This window comes from Ornithorhynchus anatinus, chromosome 8 (assembly GCF_004115215.2).
Source record: "Ornithorhynchus anatinus isolate Pmale09 chromosome 8, mOrnAna1.pri.v4, whole genome shotgun sequence".
Taxonomy (NCBI): Eukaryota; Metazoa; Chordata; class Mammalia; order Monotremata; family Ornithorhynchidae; genus Ornithorhynchus; species Ornithorhynchus anatinus.
In genome coordinates, this window is record NC_041735.1 from 16,120,714 (window position 1) to 16,144,336 (window position 23,623).

General features: G+C 43.4%; 1 protein-coding gene across 2 annotated transcripts in view; it reads left to right on the forward strand.

The window, feature by feature from the left end:
* The window catches only part of CDH4 (cadherin 4), a 678,282-nt gene that overhangs the window by 592,376 nt on the left and 62,283 nt on the right, over positions 1-23,623 (forward strand). For both annotated transcript variants that reach the window (XM_029071066.2, XM_029071067.2), the window contains one exon: positions 14,376-14,513. In XM_029071066.2, coding sequence (XP_028926899.1) covers positions 14,376-14,513 — 138 coding nt within the window. The remainder of the gene's footprint in view (positions 1-14,375; positions 14,514-23,623) is intronic.

Here is a 23,623-nt window from a genome sequence, read left to right on the forward strand (position 1 = left end):
CTGTGGGCAAGTCACTTAACTTCTCTATGTCTCAGTTACCTCATCTGTAAAATGGGGATTAACTGTGAGCCTCATGTGGGACAACCTGATTACCTTGTATCTACCCCAGCGCTTAGAACAGTGCTCTAGCACTGCTCTAGCTTAGCACAGTAAGCGCTTAACAAATACCAACATTATGCACACACTTACTTGCTATCATTTCTCCAGTCATTTAAGTTTCTTGAGGACAGCTATTACATCTACCAACTCTACTATGTTCTTCCAGATACTTAATACAGTGTTCTGTTCACAGTAAGCACTCAGTAAAAAACACTGAATGATTTACCTGCTCGGTTCCTCTAGAGTGGACAGGAGAAAGATATGTCTGAGTCTAGTGATGCTTAGTCATACCTTCACTCCAGAGATGATATGGTCCTTGTTCCAGAGTGGGAGGTTGATAGGGGAGCAGGGGAAATAGGCTCAGAGAACCAGGCCTTCCCCAAGAGTGGTTGCCTTTCCTGGCCTGGGCACTAGTCTGATATCTTGTTACACTACTGTCTGTGGCCTCAAGTTTGTAGAGATTGTCACGGCTCCAAGGGGCTTTAAATACTGGAGGACTACAACATGGGAATCAGCTCCCTGTGAAGCAGCAGCAGCAGCTGTCAGTCATGCATGGCCACAAGCCAATCAGGAGGCAAGCTGCAAGCGATGCTCAACCCGTCCAAAATCCCAGTCTGCATGGCTCACAGGAGCAGCTTTGAGCCAAAGTGCTACAACAAAATTTCACATTTGCCAATCCCCTTTAGGTGTGAATGAGAAAGGACAAGATGTTTATCGGCCATTGAAAAAAATGGATTGGGGAATTATTTAGAAGTCAGTGTGGGTTTCCTCTGTGAAAACTGGATCTTTGAGTTCCCCAGTCAGAATCCTTAGGGAATTGCCGGAGAATATAAAATAAATAGTGGTTTAGGGGCCCACTGTATATATTTCACAATACAAAGACTGATTTACCCTCACAGGTTTACTTCGTAAAAGTTCCTGGGCTATCACAGAGCCGTCCTCCACTGTCTTGGGCTGTCTTGCACGCTTTCTGATGTTGTGTGTTTCAGATTTCTACCATCATTAATTTCCAGCCACCTCAATTCCCTCTCATCCCGTGGCAAGAATCCATGTAGAACCAACAGATGAAAATAAACCCCTGCTCTTCTGTGAAAGACTGAATACCCTCCTGGGCATTTTTCTGGCTTTCACCTCAGATCACAGTCTCTAAAGCAGTGCCAATCAAAACTACTCCCAGAAAACCCGGAGACGAAACTAACATGAGCCTACAAATACCGTGTAAAGCAAATCTTCAGGGAAATTGGAGAACTTTACATTAATCTCCGTTCAGTTATTTAACTGCTTTTCACTAACCTTTCATTCTGTTGAGTTTAATTAAATCTGATGCCTTCCCCTGCTCTAACCTATTCATTAATTCTTCAGATGTTCTTCTGCATTCATCACTGAAGTATTGGCATATGTAATGTGGAGATATGCATTTAGTGAAAAGCAAAAGCCTGGGTAATGGAAGCAAAATGAAGCTATTTACCCCAACTGAAGTCATTCTAAATATTAAATAATGAATTATACCAGTTTTGCGACAGTATAATGAGTTCATCGAGAACTAGCTGTCAAGTCAATGTGCAAAGATCTTCACACCTCTCTTGGTGCAGGAGAATGAAAGCACAGTCCCTAAGTAGTGATAATGCTCATGATGGAATGCGTGGTGATGTAGCTAGGGAACTATTTCTTTGTTTCATCATGAAGCACAAGGGAGGAGATCTTACATGCTGTTGTTTCAGCGTAATCGTATCATTGCAAAGTTTTTCTTGGTTTTTGCTTTTTTAAAAAATAAATGGTAATTTTTAAGCAATTACTTTGTGCCAGGTACTGTACTAAGCACTGGAGTAGATACAAGCTAATCAGATTGGACCCAATCCATGTCCCACTTGGGGCTCACAGACTTCAGCCCTGTTTTACAGATGAGGTAACTGAGGCACAAAGAAGTTAAGTGACTTGCCCAAGGTCACCCAGCAGATAAAGTGGTGGAGCAGGGATTAGAACCCAAGACTTCTGACTCCCAGGCCTATACTCTTTCCACTAGGCCACATGGCCTTTCTTCACACCTAACTTTCAGGACAGTCTCTTTGAAACAAACATAAATAATGCATTAAGTTGGGGAAACCAGCAAGAAGTGGTCCAAACAAATTTTCAGGTGTGAAAAACTGCATGGCTTCCCCTTACCAATTAACCAGAAAGTGAGGTCCACCAGCAGCTTCCAAGTCTTGTGGACTTGAATGAAAATGTTCAGAGTGTTGACCAACCAATTCATTTTCATTGGAACATAACTTTGGAGCATGTAATTACATTCATATTTTAGCAATTCATCATCAATTCATATTTATCAAGTGTCCTCAGGGAGCTTTGGGTTTCTGAGTTTTAATGAAATTATTTAAAGTTAAAATGGTTTTTCCAATTGTGCTTGCCAAAAACTGGAAAGCAAATATGACTGCAGAGCAATTAGAGAAGCAGCCTGGCCTTGGGCTCGAAAGTCAGAGGACCTGAGTTCTAATCCTGGCTCCGTCCATTGCTTGCTGTTTGTCCTTGAGCAAGTCATTTAAATTCCCTAAGCCTCATATTTCCCAACTGAAAAATGGGGATTGATACCTGTTCTCCCTATTTTTCCTCCTACTTAGACTGTGAGCCCCATGGGGGACAGAGACTGTTTTCCAACCTGATTAACTTGTATTTACCCCAGCATTTAGAATGATGCTTAAAACTTAGTGAGCACTGAACAAATACCATAATTAATTACAGCAGCTCATTCACTGGTGAATGATTGATTGGGTGCTCTCCTGAGCTTATCTAATAGCTCCCCAAACTAACTGAATACTCATTCTATTGGCCAGTCACTGCAATCCTCCTGTTCTCTCCTCCTCACCCCCTCATTTTGTATCAGTCAGCCGCCCATTTGCATGAGTTTCTCCTGAACTTTCTGAATCTACCTGAGCTTCTCTGTATCCCCAAACCAACTGATAGATCACCAGTATACAGCCACACCCACACATCAGAGGGGGAGGAAAACTCAAGTCCTTTGGGCCTTTGACTGAAACCGAATGGGTAAATTCAGGCACAAACCATTCCCCTGCAGATACAGTGTCACATTTTTCTCTTGCCCATCTTTAAACTCCGGGGGGAAGGAAGACAGTGGTCCCTAAATGGTAAAGTATGCTTTTTGTCCACAGCAGCCAAAGAAAAAATGAGAATAGTGTCAGATATTATAATCCTTCATTGATCTAGATTTATGAACTAAAGAACCATCCTTGCCTTATGGCCCCTCCCACAGGTAGATGGCCAGAGGAGGCAATTTTACCTGAAACTGAAATATGTCAGATTTTTTTGGATCAAACCCGATGCAGGAGAAAACAAATTAGGTTAAAGGAGAATGGTGGGGGATGTTGAGAAAGAAGACAGATTTGCAGAGAAAACAGCTGCAACAGCAAAATGGCTTAAAGCAGAGAAAGGAGGAAAACAGCATGTGGGGGTAATGAAGGGTGCTTTTCAGGTTTCAGAATACATTATGGCTTCCTCTGGATTTATTCAATTGTTCTGGCAGCATTTGGCAGCAAAGTCTCTGCAGATTACTAGAGTGCAAGAGACATAACTAGGATTATTTTTCCCCAAGGAAGGCTCCCCCCGGGGAACCAAAGTGAAGAGTACCACAGTGAAAGGGGTTTGTGTTGGGGAAATTCAGAGGAGGCTCAGTTTAGGGAGAGAGAAAAAAGGGAGATTTTTTTCACTCCCCAGCATTGTTCCCAACTTCTCCTCCAATCCCCCAATTCACGTTTTGTCTTGGGCTATCTCGAGTGGCAGCGAAGAGATCAGGACAGAGGGAAGGAAGTGTGCAGAGCTTGAATGGCAAACAAAAAGCCAGCCCGTCTCTCTCTGTCCTACCTTGCCGGCAAAGATCTCCAGGTCCATCACCCCCCCCGGCCCCCGTGGAAAATCAAACTAGATGACTACCACTGGTAGCCTATAGCTCTGGCTTTGGTGCTCTAACCTGGACAAAGTTTGCATCTCCTTGTCAACACTCCACACTCCTCTGATTCTGGGCCTTCTCCTTTGTCCGACCTGTTGTCGGGCCAACAAAGCAGGGCAAGAGTGAAAAATTATTGTACACCACTCATGTGGGTGAATGCAATCAGGATTGTGATGGAATCTGAAGCCCTTTTCTGGTGATCTGGTGTGAACCCAGTTTTATTTCCCCCAGAAAAGCAAACTGATGGGAAATAGTGGAGAACAGGGCCAAGCCTGCCACTAGATTTCCTTTGTGCTTGGCACATAGTAAGCGCTTAACAAATACCAACATTATTATTATTCCCAGGTTGAAGACAGCTGGAGAAAAATGATCAATGATATGGGGAGGGGAGACCTTCAAGCAGAATCAAGCATGTTCATTTTCTCCTTTTAAGTGCCTTTGTCTAGGTCTGTGGAAGTCAAATTTAATAAGGATGCACCACAAAGGATAATGATAATAATGATAGTGATGTTTGTTAGACAATTTGTGTACTGTACTGCACCATGTATAGTATTTGCTGAGATAGAAGACAATCAGGTCAGACACAGTCCCTTGTCCTTCATAGGTCTCACATCTAAGGAGGAGGAGGGAACAGGTATGTATCTTTTAGGTTTAGATTTCTTGTCAACATAGGATGATATAATCTGCTATTTGAATATATATCAGTTTTTTCCTTATTAGTCCACAAACACTTACTGAGTGCCCCAGTATTGTATCAGGCACTTACACTGCCTTTTCTGTATGTGTCCTGGAACTCCAGAGCATCAAATCAAGGGGGGACCCTTCAACAATAAAACTGCTAATGGTATGTCTCCACTGACATATCCCTCTTAGCCTTGGCCCTGAGATAATGGAATAATTTAGTCTTGCCAGGAATAAGACACAGGGGCACACGTTGTACAAGGATTATGTAGCTCCAGTTGCAGGATGGTGTGGGATTTACCTATTACCTCGGTCGGTATGACCCGAGCTCTGGATTCTCACTCCCTTTAATTACCATTTAAAATGCCTCCGTTCTCTCATTTCTAAGTGCCTCCTCTGGGATCTCTGGTTCACATTGACCCTCAGCTGGCGGAAAGTCTGGGAACTCAATTCTAATTATCTCTTGCAATATCTTAATTTGGAGAATTGTTTGAAAATCACAAAAACAGATGCTAAGAGAATCAGCACAGAGCTGGATAGGTCAGCTGAGACCACACGGTGTACTCACTGGGCAGAAACCAGGGCTGTGGAGCTCCTCCTGAACCCTTCCCTGGTTTGTAAGTGGCATAGCTTGAGGAGGCTTTGAGGCTTCCATGCAGCTCCAGGGACCTCAGGCCACCTGATCACCGGATGGATGGCTGGGCTGCAAAATTTGAATTTGGGGTGTAGGGTCAAGACCTAAAGCCAGGGAGACAGCTAGATTGTGGGAAGAGGGGAAGTCCTCTCTCCTTGAACTGGAAAGTGACTGCATTCCCTGCAGGCACACACCAGATTCGTTCCAAAGCAAATGATGTGGTCAAATTATATTCACCAATCATAACTGACACCAGCTGACACCATCCTGATTGGAGAGGAGCAAGTGAGCAAGCAGGTGCCTGCATCTGCAGTGAAAAATGAAGCCAATTCCAAGGTGCTACTTGAGTGTAAAGAGATTCTTTGAACTGTTTTTCAACGGACTGGTGCTTCTCAGAGGTGGTGCTTGAATAGAGACATTCTTTTCACCTAAACAGATTTTTTTTAAAGATGTTGAGACCTCTAACCCAACCCCCAACTACCCTGTGGAAATGATGAATAATAGACTGAACAGACTGCAGCCAGCTCCTGTTAACGATCAGCTTTTATAAATAATATTTGCCTCTCGGTTTCTTTGACTGGCCCTTCTTTACTTTATCTTATAAAAATTGGGATGTTGCAAAATTCAGTCCTGGTTTTATATTCTTCTCACTTTCCACTCATTCTCAAGCAGCTCATCCAGGCAACTGTCTTCACCTTTCACCTGTGGTATGGATGACTCCCAAATCCACATCTCCAGCCCTGACATTTCACCTGATCTACAGTGTGCTGTTTTCTCCACCCTTCCTGGCATCTCAGTCTGGGTCATCCAACAACACCTTCAACTTTACATGGCCAAGTTTCTAAGCATGTCTGTTTGTGAAATGGCATTCTTTAGTTGGAGGTCATGCATGTCCTCCAGGCATTTGGGCATCTCTCTTTAACAGTTCCTTTGGTGAGGGTTGGTTCTCCTCCTCCTGCTCAGGTTAGGAAGGGAAAAGTCTTCGAACTTCTTGCCAGTGTATGTTCTGGAGGCCATCAATGCAAGAAAAAGGTCACATTTGTGGGGAAAAAAAGTGTAATTTGGAAGTTATTAATTTTTTTTAAATGATACTCCCTGATTGTTTATGAAAAGATATTATTTATCTCTAGAAATTTTCCATGAAGAGAAAAAGCCCTAAAAGGACTTAAGAGTGTTTAGTTCAAAGCTGGCTAGCTACATCTTACAGGATAGAGTTGGCCTGCAGGTAACATGTGCGTAAATTCTTTTTCCTCAGAAAAACTTCCTTCTCTGAGACCTTCAGGTAAAGGTTAAATATCAAATGCCGGTTAAATAATACAATTAACTGTGATATTCGTTAAGCACTTACTAAGTGCCAAGCAATGTGCTAAATACTGGAGTAGATACAGTATAATTAGATCAGACATCATCTCTCTCCCTCATGGGGCTCATAATCTAAAGTGGAGAGAAAACAGGCATTGAGTCCCCATTTTACAGATAAGGAAACTGGGGCACAGAGAAATGTCCAAGGTCATGCACCAAGCAAGTGACTGAGCCAGGATTAGATGTCAGGCTTTCACTACAAGGCCATGAATTTTTCTCCAAGCCTTTGCTCTGGACCCTAGAGTGCCTAAGTAAGACCTTAGCTGGAAGCAAGAAAAGAAACTGGAGCTGTCAGGAGATCTTGTTCCAGTGGATAAACTCCTAAACGGTGACCTCTCAGTCCAGCATCTCTAGACAGCGACAGGCTTCAAACATGATCAAAAGAGAAACCTGCACCCAGCGGGGAGAAAATATCCAAGGCCCTGTTTTATCATCCCACCTTCGCACTTCATCTTGTACTAGCATAAAGGACACCAAGGATAGCTTCACCCTCTAAATGCCTAAATTTCTCACCCTCCTTTCCTATAAGCGTTCAGGCCACGTCTCAGCCTCAAGACCCTGCCAAGGATCCTGATTGCCACACTTCTTATCTCTTTAGCTAATTAATCTCATTGAAGGAATAATTCATTAGGTAAAGGATTGTGGGGTTTTTTTAATCCTGTTCTTCCTCAGTCACCTGGCACCTGTCTTCAGAGAGCCCTTCTCACCAGTGTGATTAGTATTTCAGGATGAGGGTAGCAATCCAGGTTAGCTGCCAGTGCTTCCCAGGTTCAGTGCTCATCACACAGTAGGCCCTTCATAAATTTGGTTGTTGATGGTGGCGATGATGTTGATGCTAATTCAGGGATTTTGTCATTAGCAGGATATAGTGTGGAGATTTGGGAATCATGGAACTGTAAGGACCCATCCCCAGGAGGTCATCTGGTCCATCCCTCTGCTTCTATGCAGCTAAATGACCAAACAATTCAGAGTAGATTGTGAATTACTTAAAGATCCTTAGGGATATTTGATTTGATCCAGTATACATTCTCTCTAACCACAAAGAAGCTTTTCCATCTCTCTCTGACATAGAACCATTTTCTCTTAGACAACCGGTAAATGTTCTCCTCATAAAACCCTTCATATAAGTGAAGGCAGTTACTATGTTGCCACCCCATAAGTTTTTTTTCTTTAGCTGATCATTTACCCCACAGCCCAGACCCTGTGTCTAGACAGGAAACCACCTAGGCTGAAGACCTCAGAGGGGCACAGAATGAAAACCACTTCAGTTGAATGGGGCAGGAAAGGTCTGGGAGAGGCCCCTCTGCTGATTTGGGATGAATAGGGGCCAAAGCCAGACTTGTTTAAGCCATCATTCATTCATTCAGTCATACTGATTGAGAGCTTATTGTGTGCAGAGAACTGTACTAAGCACTTTGGAGAGTACAATATAACAATAAGCCGACACATTCCCTGCCCACAACGAGCTTACAGTCTAGAGGATTCTTCCTGCTCTCGGCATCCCAGATGCCGTGTTAAAGCAGAGTGTGGGGCGGGTGTGACTGTAAGTCAATCACTGAAGCCACTTTGAGGGCTGCTACCAGAGCCACAGACAGTTTTCTGCTTACTGGGCTCTACTCACTCAAACTCCTCTAAATTTGCCATCTCTGGATTGGTTACAAAGAGAGGAGCCTCAAAGGAAGGAGGTAATCAACAATGGAAGCCATGCCCACTATTTTCCTCCTTTTTGCATCACCAACACCCTTGAGTCCATTCCCCCTAAACACATAAGTAATCACTAACACCCCACCAGCACTCATGGCTATATCCTTGTATTGTTACTTCCCTTTCTGCCTCCCCACCTAGAGAAGCACCATGGCCTGATGGAAAGAGCACAGGCCTGGAAGTCAGAGGCCTGGAACCTAATCCCAGCTCTGCCAATTGCTTGCTGTGTGACCTTGGGCAAGTGATTTAATTTCGCTGTGCCTCAGTTCTCATTTTCCCTCCTAACTGGACTGTGATCCCCATGCGGAACAGGAACTGCGTCCGATCTAATTCACTTGAATCTACCCCAGCGCTTAGGACAGTGTTTGATGCATAGTAAGCCCTTAAAAATACCATAAAAATGTGAAATCTTTGATTAAGTAAATTGTACCTATTTACTCTCTTGTATTCTCCTAAGTGCTTAATATAGTGCTCTGCCACATGGTGGGCACTCAATAAAAACCATCAGTTGGGGATTGATTGAAAAGGGCACGAGCATAAAATATGAATTTGTCACCTCTGTTGTGCCTGTGGAGGAAAGGTCCTTGGCTGGAGCTACGGCAGGTAACCCAAGTCTGAAGAGTAATGGTTTCTGAGTAATGGGAGCACGGCCTCTTTGGCCACCCCCTGTTGTACAGGTCACACCGATACCCTAGTTATAAAAATGGAGACTAGACCTTTCGACATCCTCTACGGCTCAGGGTAGCCCAGAAATGCCGATTATGAGTCCTTCCTTTTCCTGCACCTTGCCATCCTGCTTCACTTCTCTCTGGGGCTGGCAGGGAGGCAGGGGACCATTAGGCCTCGTGCCAACATGAAAAGCAGCAAAGATTAGTAGAAAGAGCCCAGATCTGGTAGTCAGAGCCCCTGGGTCTGATTCCAGCTTTGCCACTTGCCTGCTGGGGGACCTTGGGCAAGTCACCTAACTTCTCTGTGCTGCAGTTGCCTCATCTGTAAAATGGGGATTAAGACTGTGAGCCCCACATGGGAAAATCTGATTACCTTGTGTCTACCTCAGCACTTAGGACAGTGTTTGGCACATAGTAAGCGCTTAACAAATACCATCATTATTATAGAACATGGGTCTCAAAGAAACAGAAGCACCTGGTTTCTAATTCCAGCTCTGCCACTTGTCTGCTGTGAGACCTTAGGCAAATCACTTTACTTCCTGTGCCTCTGTTACCTCATCTGTAAAATGGGGATTAAGATTGTGAGCCCCATGTGGTACATGGACTGTGTCCATCTGATTAGCTCATGTCTAAACCTGAGCTTAGTGCAGTGCCTGGCACATAGTATATGCTTAAATATCATTTTAAAAAGAAGGAAAAAGCCCCTCTCTTTCAAAGTCCAAACTGAGTCTTCTGCTAAATGTTACTGGATTTTCCTGCACAATATTTCCAAAATCCACCCCTTCTTCTGCATCCGAACAGCTACCATGCTGGTCAAGCACTTTTTTTACTTGTCCCTTGTCTACTATGCCTTAACTATTGAATTAGCCTTCCCTGCCTTTGGTCTCTACCCTGTCCAGTCTATACTTCATTCTCCAGCCCAGATATTTTTCTAAAACTTTATACACACATATCTTCCCCCCAGCATGGCTCAGAGAAGCAGCGTGGCTCAGTGGAAAGAGCCTGGGCTTGGGAGTCAGAGGTCATGGGTTTGAATCCAGGCTCTGCCACTTGTTAGCCTTGTGACTGTGGGCAAGTCACTTAACTTCTCTGTGCCTCAGTTACCTCATCTGTAAAATGGGGATTAAGACTGTGAGCCTCACGGGGGACAACCTAATTACCCTGTATCTACCCCAGTGCTTAGAACAGTGCTCTGCACATAGCAAGTGCTTAACAAATGCTAACATCATTATTATTATTGCCCCCAACCCTCCAGTCCTCAAAAACCTTCAGTGGTTTCCCATTCTTCTCCAAATTAAGCAGAAAGTTCTGACCATTGGCTTTAAGTCTGTCTCCCTCCTCCTTAACTACTCTCTTCTCCTACTTCACCCAGCTCACCTTCTTCATTCTTCTCAAGATAGCATATTTATTATGCCTCATTATCATCTCTTCTGCCTTCAACCCTTCCCAAGCTCACACTCTTCCACCAACCTGGAACTCACCTCCTCCTTCAAATTCAGCAGAACACATTTTCAAAGCTGAAATCACAACTCCTTCAGGAAGATTTCCCTGATAAATTTTTCTACCCCTGAGGTCACATCCCCCAGCTACTACTTGAGTACTTCTGCACCAGCTGCACATTAGTGCATTCACAACCACTGTAAATGTCTGTACAGATCAACATACATGCATGAACTCATCCTCTTTCTTCTTCCTATCTGTAAATTATTTCATTGTCTATCTCCCCCATTAGATTGTAAGCTCTTGGAGAGCAGGGATCATTCATTTCTATTAAGTTAATTGTACTCACCCAAGCATTCCATACAATATTCCGAACACTGAGTGTTTAGATGATTGATGGATTGTAACCCAGATAGGATATTACTTTATTTTCTTCTCTATCCCTTAAAGAAAATGGATAGGTCACTCTGAGGCTCCTATCAAACTGGATTTAGAGGCAGGTTAAGCAGATGGACAAAATGGTTTCATCTGGGACAAGTTTTAAGAAGTCACCAGGTTTAGTGGTCCCTTAGGTAGCCTAGTCTTCAAACAGTTCTTGTAAATGAGTGGTAGCCTATATGTAAATGTCTCAGACTATCAATTTTGCCACATTCGGGAGGCCTAGGTGAGGCAGCAGTAGCCCTTTTTGGTCAGGAACAGACAGAAAAGGGTGGAAGAGGATTTCAAGTGTGAAAATATGTTCCATTTCAGTGCCTTTGCTTTGTAAGCTTTCCCCAGATTAGAGTTAGACTCAGCAACCAAAGGTCCCGGGCTGAATCCAGAGAAGAGGTGCTTCTCAGAGCAAATTCCTGAAGTGGCAAGAAGTTCTAGTCTTTTAAACTCTCCCTTCCTCATCCTCAAGTACAACTGGTCATTTCCCCAGGGCTGCTGAAATGTGAGTCTGTTTGCTTAGGAAGTTCATCCCTGAAATGTGGTTCTCTTTCAAAATCCAAGTTTCTCTTTGAGAAATTACTTTGGCCAGGAAGAAACAAAGGGGGAACACTCACTGCCAACAAGGCATTTCAGTTACCTCAGGTCTTTGAACAGGGCAATACCAATACCTTCACCAAGACTTTTGACTTTGGTTTGTAAGCTTCTTGAGGGCAAGGATCATGTTCTACCTGCACTACTGTGCTTTCCCAAATGCACACAGTAGGGAGTCAATAAATACCATTGATTGATTGACTTTCGAGTCAGTGCAAGTTCTACTTCAGAGTTGTTTTGGCTCATTTTTCAACTACTAATCAGGAGAGAAGATGTGGAAAGGATGAGACACATTAACTTGTAATGGAAATTCAGTTCTAATGGACTCCTGGTGAGGAATAGGAAAAGAGAAGTGATGTAAAAAATCTTCAATGCCTAATAAAATTCATTCATTCCATCAAGGTTTATTTGCTTTTTAAAATCACACCTGCACCTGATGCTAACTGCTTCTTGAGGACTGAGTTTTCAAACAGAATCATGCCTGTATCTCTGCACCTGTAAAGAGAAGAGTGTATTTTTTCCCTTCCCCCCCTCCCCATTCAGAGTTTCCAATTTGACCAGCCCAGAAGAGTTTAACTACCAGAAGCTTCCCATCCCGGGCCCCAGGGGCTTTTCCACCTAATATTGCAGCTCCAATCATTCACATAAACCTCGGCTGCTTTTCCAAGCTGAACCCCAAGTCTGAGTCTTATGAGCTTTCCCTCTGCATATCCAGACTTTGATTGGGGTTTGTTCTGCAAAGTGCTCAGCTGAGCCTATATCACTCTAAATGAAAACCAAATCAAGCTTCTTCATCCTGTTCTGTTACCCAGTGCCACTGAATGAGAGAGCTCTTCAGACAGGTAATATCAGACCAAAATGTCTCCTCCATCCTAAAGAAACCCGCTCTTGCCTCCACTTCCCCCTCCAGTTATCGCCCTATCTCCCTACTACCCTTCCTTTCCAAAATCCTAGAACGAGTCATCTACAATCACTGCTTAGAATTCCTTAACTCCCATTCTCTCCTGGACCCCCTCCAATCTGGCTTCCGTCCCCTCCACTCTACCGAGACTGCTCTCTCTAAGGTCACCCATGACCTTCTTCTTGCCAAATCCAATGGCTCCTACTCCATTCTGATCCTCCTTGACCTCTCTGCTGCCTTTGACACTGTCGACCATCCCCTCCTCCTCCATACCTTATCTCACCTTGGCTTCACGGACTCCGTCCTCTCCCGGTTCTCCTCTTATCTCTCTGGCCGGTCCTTCTCGGTCTCCTTCGCTGGAGCCTCCTCCCGCTCCCATCCTTTAACTGTTGGAGTTCCTCAAGGGTCAGTTCTTGGCCCTCTTCTGTTCTCCATTTACACTCACTCCCTTGGTGAACTCATTCACTCTCACGGCTTTGACTACCATCTCTATGCAGATGACACGCAGATCTACATCTCCGCCCCTGCCCTCTCCCCCTCCCTTCAGGCTCGCATCTCCTCCTGCCTCCAGGATGTCTCCACCTGGATGTCGGCCCGCCACCTAAAACTCAACATGAGCAAGACTGAGCTCCTCATCTTCCCTCCCAAACCCGGTCCTCTCCCAGACTTCTCTATCACCGTGGATGGCACGACCATCCTTCCCGTCTCTCGGGCCCGCGATCTCGGTGTCATCCTTGACTCGTCTCTCTCGTTCACCCCACACATCCTATCCGTTACCAAGACCTGCCGGTTTCACCTTTACAATATCGCCAAGATCCGCCCTTTCGTCTCCACCCAAACGGCTAAAACTTACTGCTACGGGCTCTCGTTATATCCCGGCTAGACTACTATGTCAGCCTTCTCTCTGATCTCCCTTCCTCCTCTCTTGCCCCGCTCCAGTCTTTTCTTCACTCCGCTGCCCGGCTCATCTTCCTGCAGAAATGATCTGGGCATGTCACTCCCCTTCTTAAACAACTCCAGTGGTGGCCTATCAACCTCCGCTCCAAACAAAAACTCCTCACTCTAGGCTTCAAGGCTCTACATCACCTTGCCCCTTCCTACCTCTCCTCCCTTCTCTCTTTCTACCGCCCACCCTGCACGCTCCACTCCTCTGCCGCCCACCTCCTCACCGTCCCTCGGTCTCGCCTATCCCGCCGTCGACCCCTGGGCCACGTCCTCCCGCGGACCTGGAACGTCCTCCCTCCTCACCTCCGCCAAAATGATTCTCTTCCCCTCTTCAAAACCCTACTTAAAACTCACCTCCTTCAAGAGGCCTTCCCAGACTGAGCTCCTCTTCTCCCTCTACTCCCTCTACCACCCCCCCTTCACCGCTCCACAGCTTAACCCTCTTTTCCTCCCATTTCTCTCTGCTCCTCCCCCTCTCCCTTCCCATCCCCTCAGCACTGTACTCGTCCGCTCAATTGTATATATTTTCATTACCCTATTTATTTTGTTAATGAAATGTACATCGCCTCGATTCTATTTAGTTGCCATTGTTTTTACGAGATGTTCTTCCCCTTGACTCTATTTATTGCCATTGTTCTTGTCTGTCTGTCTCCCCCGATTAGACTGTAAGCCCATCAAATGGCAGGGACTGTCTCTATCTGTTGCCGACTTGTTCATTCCAAGCGCTTAGTACAGTGCTCTGCACAGAGTAAGCGCTCAATAAATACTATTGAATGAATGAATGAAAAATACTCAAGAAGAATCACAGTACGCACCCCAGTTTTGAGTAGGAAATGATCTCAGTTACTGCTATGGTATAGAAATATTTTCTCTGTTTAAGCTAAAAATGCCCAGATTGAAAAATAAAGCAAGTCATTTAAAATATATTTCTTTTTCCCCTCTTTCTCGCTTGTTTTCCAGAAAGTCCAGCAGTACACAGTCATAGTGCAGGCCACTGATATGGAGGGTAATCTTAACTATGGCCTCTCAAACACTGCAACAGCAATCATTACGGTGACTGATGTGAATGACAGCCCACCAGAATTCACTGCCACCACAGTAAGTATCAATACATCAGGACAATGATGCATGGACACCCAATGTGTGTGTAATTGATGAGCATTTGATATTGCTTGTCTCTGTTTAGCAGTTTGGCAGGTCGAAAGAATTTGATAGATAACAGAGTAACAAAGACTTTCAGCAAAAAGGAGAATGATTCATGAGCCAACAGAATGAAGGCCTACCGGTTTCTTGGAAGGATTGAGAGAGAAGAGAATGTGCCCAGGAGAAGGGCCAACACTGCAAGGAGGAAGAGGGAGGTGTGAGGCCATCTGTAGCCGACATAGGGAAGTTTTTTTTGCTTGAGCTTTATCTCGAGACCCCAGATGCTCCGGGGATAGATAGAGTTGGGTCCTGCTTCAGAAAGGCAGACAGAATGGTGATTGATTGGTTTCCAGCATGATGCATGTTTCACAAATAATCATCATAGGTTTCTCTCTGGCTCCCTGTAAAATGAGAGGGAGAAAGAGTTTGGGAAAATGAATTCGAAATCAGATAATGAGTTTAGGCCCCAGTAACTATATGGCCTCAAAGCCATATCAGTAGATTATTGTTAGAAAGGAAAATAGAGATTGCAATAGGCATAAGCTACCTTGCATTACCCTTCCCTGAGTGTGTTTCATCCAGGCATGGGTCATCTCCTATGCAGATGCACCAATTCCTGGTTTTCCTCCCACTCCTTATCCTCCTTCCCACTCTGCTGTCCAATCTTTTGATCATTTAACCATTCAGTAGTACTTCCCTCCAGAGAATGAGTAGGGAAAGGGAAAGTAGGTAAAAATTTGATTTTTACTAGCTGACCTGATATGAGGTTGCTTAGCTGTTTACCAGGGATGCTTGAAGATGCTGCCCCCATGTCTATAAAACATTGAGCATTGGCTGGATAAATTAGTGCTCAAACGATAGTATTTATTGAATGTTTACTCTGGCAGAGCACTGTATTAAGTGTTATGCTCTCCCTCTGATGGCAAGGATTGCTTACAATACAGCACCCTGTTCACTCCCCCCATTCTCCCCACCCAACTAACCTGCTCTGCTTGTTACATTCATTCATTCAGTCAAATTTATTGAGCACTTACTGTGTGCAAAGCACTGTTACATACCTCTAAAAGAGCCTGAATCTCTCATTCAAAGGGGAGAATTGCATTGTTCAGGGGAACATGGTAATTTTGCCTTTTGGGTTCTTCAAACAATTCCATATTCAAAGGGTTCTTTTCTTAGTCGTGAGTTTGTTAGCATCTGTCCTAGAGAGTCTGACAAGTCAGATCTACTTCTTTTTGTCATGTCATTCCTATTAGAAAAGGTTTTACCTGAAATAGAAGGATTTATTAGGAGCCCAGAAATTTAGAGAGATCGGGGTTGGTTCTTACAAATGGAAGACACTCCTAAGAGAGGTCAAAGAATTTGGAGGAAATCAGAGATCTAAGAATCTCATCTGCTGAATACCTCTTGAGTTTGTGACACTGCCTCTGAGATATGTCATGTGTTGCCATATGAAAAGGGACTGAAGATGTGAGATGATCCCAAGTACAAGATAGACTATGGGTTTGAAATTTAATCAATCAAAAAAATCCATCATATTTGTTGAGCGCTTACTTTGTGCCGAGCTGTGTACTAAGCACTTGGAACAGTACAGTGTAATAGATTTGGTAGACACAGTCCCTGCCCACAAGGAGCTAAGAGTCTAGAGGGGGAGACAGTCATTAATATAAATAAATAAATAAATTATGGATATGTACGTAAGTGAGGTGGGGCTGAGGTAGGAGTGAGTAAAGGGTGCAGATCCTAGTGCAAGAGTGACATAGAATGAAGTAGGAGAAGAGGAAATGAGGACTTAATCAGGATGACCTCTTGGAGGAAATGTGCTTTTAATGAGGCTTCGAAGGTGATCGTCTTTCAGATGTGAAGTGGAAGGGAGTTCCAAGCTGAGGCAGGATGTGGGCAAGGGGTCGGTGGAGAGATAGATGAGATTGAGGTACAGTGAGAAGATTGGCTTTAGAGGCACAAAGTGTGCAGAGTGGGTTGTAGTAGGAGAGCATCAAGGTAAGGTAGGAAGATGCAAGATGACTGAGTGCTTTAAAGCAGATGGAAAAGAGTTTCTGTTTGACACTGAGGTGGTGGGCAACCACTGGAGGTTCTTGAGGAGTGGGGAAACATTAGCTGATTGGTTTTGTAGAAGAACGTTCCAAGCAGCAAAGTATGGACTGAAGTGAGGAGAAATAAAAGGCAGGGAGGTCAGCAAGGAGGCTGAAGCAGAAATCAAGGTGGTATAGAATAAGTGTTTGGATTAATATGGTAGCAGTTAGGATGAAGAGGAAAGGGAGGATTTGAGTGATGCCGTGAAGGTTGAACCATCAGGATTTGATGACACTGAATATGGGATTGAATGAGAAAGATGAGACATGGATAATTCCAAGGTTACAAGCTTTTTGAGACTGGGAGGATGGTGATGCTATCTACAGTGATGGGAAAGTCAAGGAGGAGGAAAGGATTTGGGTGGGAAGATGACAATGTCCCACCAACACCTCCAATTTAACATGTTCTTCAAGGGAGTGATGGTAGATAGAGAATAGAGGGAGACCCAGAGCTGAGGCTTGAGGGACTCCCATAGTTAGGGTCCATGAGTCAGACGAAGAGCCAGATTATCAATTAGAGAGGTAAGAGGAGAACTGGGTTAGGATAGTGCCAATAAAGCCAAGGTTGAATAATGTTTCCAGAAGGGATTGAACCTCAGTGTAGAAGGTAGCTGAGAGGTTGAGGAGGATTAGGCGGGAGTAGAGGCCATTGTATTTGCCCAGGAGTTCTTTGAGAAGTTTGAGAAGGTGGTTTCCTAGGAGTGAAAGGGGCATGAGCCAAATGGGAGAGAGTCAAGGAGAGAATTGGAGGAGGGGAAGTGGAGGCAGCGAGAGTAGACCACTTGCTCACAGAGTTTGGAGAGGAATGGTAGGAGGTAGGTGGACTCAGGAGCGTTCCTGGCTCTGATCTGAAATCACTGGAAAACTGAGAAAGGCCTCTAGGTTCTTGGGCCTCTTATGAAATGTAGATTTTGGGACATACTTAAAAAATACTTGAGAACCTCAGTTTAGCGATGTCAAGCTTATTTTGCCCTCATGTTAGGAAAGACAATGTGAATATTTTCATTCTGGCAAACAGTCTTCATCTTTGAAAGAAATTTGCCCCACTAATGGAAACTCAGCACAACAATAATTATGATGATAATATCATTGTGATCCTATTCTGCCATGCCATGGGAATTCTGGGCATCCAATGAAGTTCTGGGAAGTTAATGTGCAGTTTAAAATGACAGCTTTAAAAGAGACTGCATAAAAGAGCCCTCTTTAAAGCAAATGGAAGGCACTCCTGGTGTAATGTCATCATTTCGGCATCAGCAGTATAGACTCCGGGCGTAGGTTTGCCTTCTGGTAAAGCCTTGATGCCAAGGGGGCCGCCTCGCTAACCTGCATTTGCGTGAAAACAGAGTGACACCTAGTGGGATGCTGGGGAATGGTGACATGGTCTCCCAGGGCACAGCATGGGAATCTCAACCGTCCACTGCCGGCGATTGAATTAAAGGCCAGTTTGTACTCCCGCCAGGTTGGATTACACAGCTCGGATTACACAGCTCTGCACTGGAGAGTGTGACACCTGGATGAAGGGAAGAAAGGCTACCTAGTTTTATCTCGCAAGGGCTTTAGGGAAAGGCAAGCAAACAGTCAGACGGGCCAGTACTGAGAGTTTAAATAGCCTTGATGCCCGTAGGACCTGGAGGTGGAAAAGCCACCGATACAATTGGTCCTAGAATCAAGTTAAATGATTTGGAAAATTATTCTCTTCCCCCCTGTCCCAGAGCACTTGCACTGGCAATTTTCGAGAGGTCTCTGATGCCTTTTTTATGGAACTAGAGAAAGAGAAGAAAAGGCCAGGATATTTGACAATACACTCTCTACTGAGGACCCCAGGCACTCACTAAACTGGGGAGAATTTACAATGATATTAAATTATGGCCTCACTGAAAGCAACCCTTCTAATTTATTCCTGGTGGTAGACAGAATCTCATTTCAGTCAGGTAGAAAAATCTAATCTGGGCTTTTCCCTCTGACTGGCACAGGTAAAAAATTTTCCGCTTGTTGATTCACTTTAAATAATGAGAGGAACCTGAGCAGGATTTCAGTGCTTTCCGCTCCCTCGCTTCCTCGGCTCCTGAAATGCATATGTTTATGCTTCTAATTCACTAGGGAAGGGAAAGAAAAACTACCTCACGCTAAATCCACAGGCTTTTGAGGTTAAATCATCATGACTCCAGGATGAAGGCCATTTAGCAGAATGAAAGTACATTGTTGGTTAAAGCCCGCATTTCACGTACAAAAACTGCACCAAAGCAGGAGACTAATTAATATAGGGATTGCTCTTGGAAAGTGGCCACAAGTCGTGGTGGGCAGGGAAAGTATCTACGTACTCTATTACATTGTACTCTCCCAAGTGCTATCAAGTCATGAGGGAGAGTGTTTCACTTTGAGAAAGAAATGGACAAGAATGATTCTAAAGCAAATGGATGCCCAGAGAAATTGAAGTTTCACAAGGGCTGCAGTTACAAATGCCTGGAAAGAAATATTATCCGGTTGTGCTGACATAAATGGTCATGGTTTGTTGTTACATATAGATCTTTAAACTCTTTTGCTTCCCCCTACTTGTACTTTATTTTAGTGTCTGTCTCCCCGGCTAGATTATAAGCTCCTTGAGGGCATGGATCATGTCTAATAATGTTATTATGCCCTCCCTAGCACTTAATTCAGTGCTCTGTACAAAATAAACACTCATTAAATGGGTTTGGTTGATTGATACATTAATAGGGGCAAAGGTGAGAAAATGAAAAATTAAAGGATGGGAGAACCTGCAAAAGCTATTCAAAATTTCCAAGTCACATCAACCCATTAGCCACCTCTAGTGCTTACATATTTATTTACACCATCCATCAGAACTTATATATACATCTATGATTGATAGTGTAATCAATTTATCCTGATGATCCCATTTGTAAATATTTTTATGTCTGTCTCTGACATTAGAATGTACCCTCCTTGTGGGCAGGGAGCAGGTATCATACTTTTCTACGCACTTTGTATAGTGCCTTGAACCCAGTGGGTGCTCAATAAGTTATTACTACTGACTCTTGGCTCTGGCCCCAATACTATGTGGAGTTTGCGTGTGTCATTTAACTAACCCATGCCTCTACCCTCCATCAGCGAAATGGTTTTCCCTACTATCCCCATAGGCAGGGGTGAGGATAAGTCATATTTCACCAAATGAGGTCCACCTCCCCAACTTCTTCCAAAGAAGCAATTTGAGCAATCCATCAAAGAAATCTGTTTTATCAACCCATTGAAAAATAACAAGTTGAAAATTGCTTCATTCACTGAAGCGATTCAAGCAATCAGCTCCAAATATAATAAGACCAGAATGGTCTCCCTACAGGAGAAAAAAAACCAAGGAGGCAGACACAAATGGGCCAAATTCCTATTCAAAGCTATATTAAATAGTCTATAATCGATAAACCAATAATATTTATGGAGAATTTACTGTGTTCGGGGTACCGTGATCGCTTGGGACAGAGTACAAATGAATTGGTAGACATGATCCCTGCCTTCAAGGAGCTCACTATCTAGTTGAGGAGACAGACACTAATATAATTTACAAACAAAAAAAGGTAAGAAAAGATGTTTAAATTATTCAATCTTAGGTAATAAGATATATAAGATATGTACATAAATAAGTGTTACCGGTGGTTGTGAGTATTCAAGTGCAATGGTAATGCAGAAGTGCTAAAGAAGTGGTAGGGGGATGTAACCTGGGGATGCCATCCTGAAGAAGTTATGACCTCTAAAGGACTTTGTCAGTGAAGAGAGATACAGGCTGTTGGATATGCAGGGGGAGGGAATTCCATATAGGGAGAGGGACACGAGCAAGGGATGAGAATGAGGCACAATGAATAGGGTAGATTGAGAGAAATAAGAGTGTAAGTTAAGTTGTCCTGGGGAAAGAGACTGGATAAGTATGAGGGAGGTGGCTGATTGAGTTTCTTAAAACCAATGGTCAGGAATTTCAGATTGATAAGAAGAGGAATGGGTAAGCAGGAAACAACTTCTACTGAATGAAAATTCTGGTGAAGAGTCTATGATAAAGGCAATGAAATGAATAACAGTCATTGAACTGCTCTGTGCCTCAGTTTCCTCCTTTGGTAAATGCTGATTTAATGCCTGCACTCCCTCTATCTTAGACTGTGAGCTCCATGTGGGCCAGAGACTGTCAAGCTGGATTAACTGTCTCTATCCCAGTGCTTAGAACAGTGCTTACAACATAGTAAGTGCTTAATAAATGCAATAATAAAAATAATAATAACAACAGCAGATTGAAATGCTAGAGTGATGTAGCACCAATGGGAAGTGGGACACTTTGGAGGCTGTCAACTACCTATGGAACACCCATGGTCAGAGATGTTCTGTACATTTTGAAATAATTGCATAAATGTATAGTCACAAGAGCTGATTGTTCCTCAGTCATTAGGCAGGAAGATCATTTCCAAAAACTCCCCTCCAATTTGCCTCTGGTCAGTTACCCAGTTTATATGCGTGAAACAAATCACAGCATGCCTCAACTATGTCTATTCCCTCAATGAACTTCTCAGGCCCAGTTCATATAGATTGTTGTACTCTGGTTCAGGTCAAGTGAGGATTTATAAAACTAGCTTAATACTATTAGATCTCAAAGAGTAATGGGAAAGTAGATCAAATGGATGGGAATTATTATTGAGGGCAGAGATTTGTTCTCTTGACACTTACATATTAATTTTGCCGGTGATTAGATCATAGTCAAGTGTCCTACAGTTAAGGAAAAATCTTTAAATACCTGCAATCTGGGATATCCTTCTGCAGTTTGATCCATGAGATATTCTAGCATTCCTAAGGAATATGTAATCTAGGCAAGTGATTGGTTGGGGGAATGTAAAGTTGGTTGGGGGAATGAAGAAGCTCAGGAGGATCCAGGCTGACATACACATACGGTCTATTTTTATCATATTTAATCAAGAAAAATCAGCCACTGCTAAAATGATGTAGAAGAATTTGCATGATCAGATTCCTATTCTTAAACATTAATTAAAAGTTATTTTAACCTAACCTACTTAGTTGAACTCAACACTAGAGACACAATATGAAACATAGGGTTTTTTTGTTTTCAATATAGTGTTTGGAAAACTGTCCCCCTCAGTCCCAATTTCCTAGAAAAAATAACTAGAAACCAAGGCCTTGTTGAGGTTCTAAATGAAGGAATTTATGGATTTTGATAATGAAGGATTTTGACACAATGCGAAGGGTCTCCTGTTCTCCTGGCCTGGTTGAAGTTTGGACTACAGAAAATGAAGGAAGGGATCATCCCTGGATTTCTAATATTGCCATCCTCCTCTTAGAAGGAGAAAATGAATGGTAGACTGTTGTGTGTGTAGATGCATAAAAAGTGGCTTTCTTCACACTATTAACGTTTTCCCTTTCTTCACCTTTATATTTTCTACCTTCACCTCCATTTTGAATCAACAAATATTCCCCAAACTAATTTTTCCTTTTATTTGGCCTCTTTTGCTCTTGGATCTAGAGTAGATTCTCTTTCGCCTAACGTGACCCTCCAAGAGAATCAATAAATTCTGCCCCCATTCCATAGTGCCTCTCCATCAGCTACCCATACCCAGGATGTCTAAAGCAAACAGAACATACCTCTACTCAGTGCAGCTAAGGAATTAAATTTGGAAACAAGCTATTCTCTAAACATCAGTTTATATCTCAAAAGTGAATATAGCAGAACTTGGAAGTATAGTTGTCAGAGAGAGTAAAGTGACAATCAGTTTTGGGCGGTTTCCTGGGGCCGGTGTTCAAAGCAAGTTAAACCAAGCTGGAGTTGGATCTACCAGTCATTCAGTCAGGAGTATTTATAGAGCACTTACTCTGTGAAAAGCACTGTATTTAGCAGTTGGAAGAGTAAAAAGGAATAAGTAGCCATTATTCCTGCCCTCAAGAAATTACAATCTAGTGGAGAATTCCCCTTTGTTGCATGACTTCAGAATTCTCAAGAAGAAACAAAGGATTTATGCATGATTTTGAGTGAGGAGGTTTGTCTTAAAAACACCATTCCTACTACAAGGGAGAATACCTTAAAAGGGACAATCCAGTGGATTTATAATAATAATAATGTTGGTATTTGTTAAGCGCTTACTATGTGCCGAGCACTGTTCTAAGCGCTGGGGTAGACACAGGGGAATCAGGTTGTCCCACGTGGGGCTCACAGTCTTAATCCCCATTTTACAGATGAGGGAACTGAGGCACAGAGAAGTTAAGTGACTTGCCCACAGTCACACAGCCGACAAGTGGCAGAGCTGGGATTCGAACTCATGAGCCCTGACTCCAAAGCCCGTGCTCTTTCCACTGAGCCACGTTGCTTCTCATTTATCTTTTCCCTGAGACACAATTTGCCTCTAAGGGAGTAGCACCTTCCAAGAAACAATCCAATGGAGTCATCCTTGACGTATGCTTAATGTATAGTACACTTCAGCAAGCAAAACTCTCCCTCTGACCAGGAGAATGATAACCCAAACGTAACCCCAATCAACCCTGTGTGGAAGCACCAGCAAATCCTTAATTTCCTTTGCCTTTCAATTAAGTTCACAAACAAAGAAGATGAGAAATCGTGAGTCAAATGGGTTCTTGTGGACAAGAGTTGGTGTTTTTAAATTGAAATGGACTGAGGCGCCCTTAATTATGTTCCAGGTCTTGATGAAAACCTCTGTCATAAATAATTAACTCGTGAAGATATTCTAAAACAGCAACCATGGCAGCAACAGCAGGCAGAAGAGAGAGGGTATCTGGTTGGTCAGTGAAAATCCTTGAAACTTTGTTCCTGTTCTCTTGATACTGAATACACTAGATAAGCCCAAAATTCTGGTGCTTATTTATTATGATACTTATTGAGCCCTTACTGTGTACAGAGCCCTGTGCTAAGTGTTTGGGAGAGTACAGTATAGCAGAGCTTTAGGTTTCAGTGTGGTTTTTTTTTTGGCATTAGTTAAG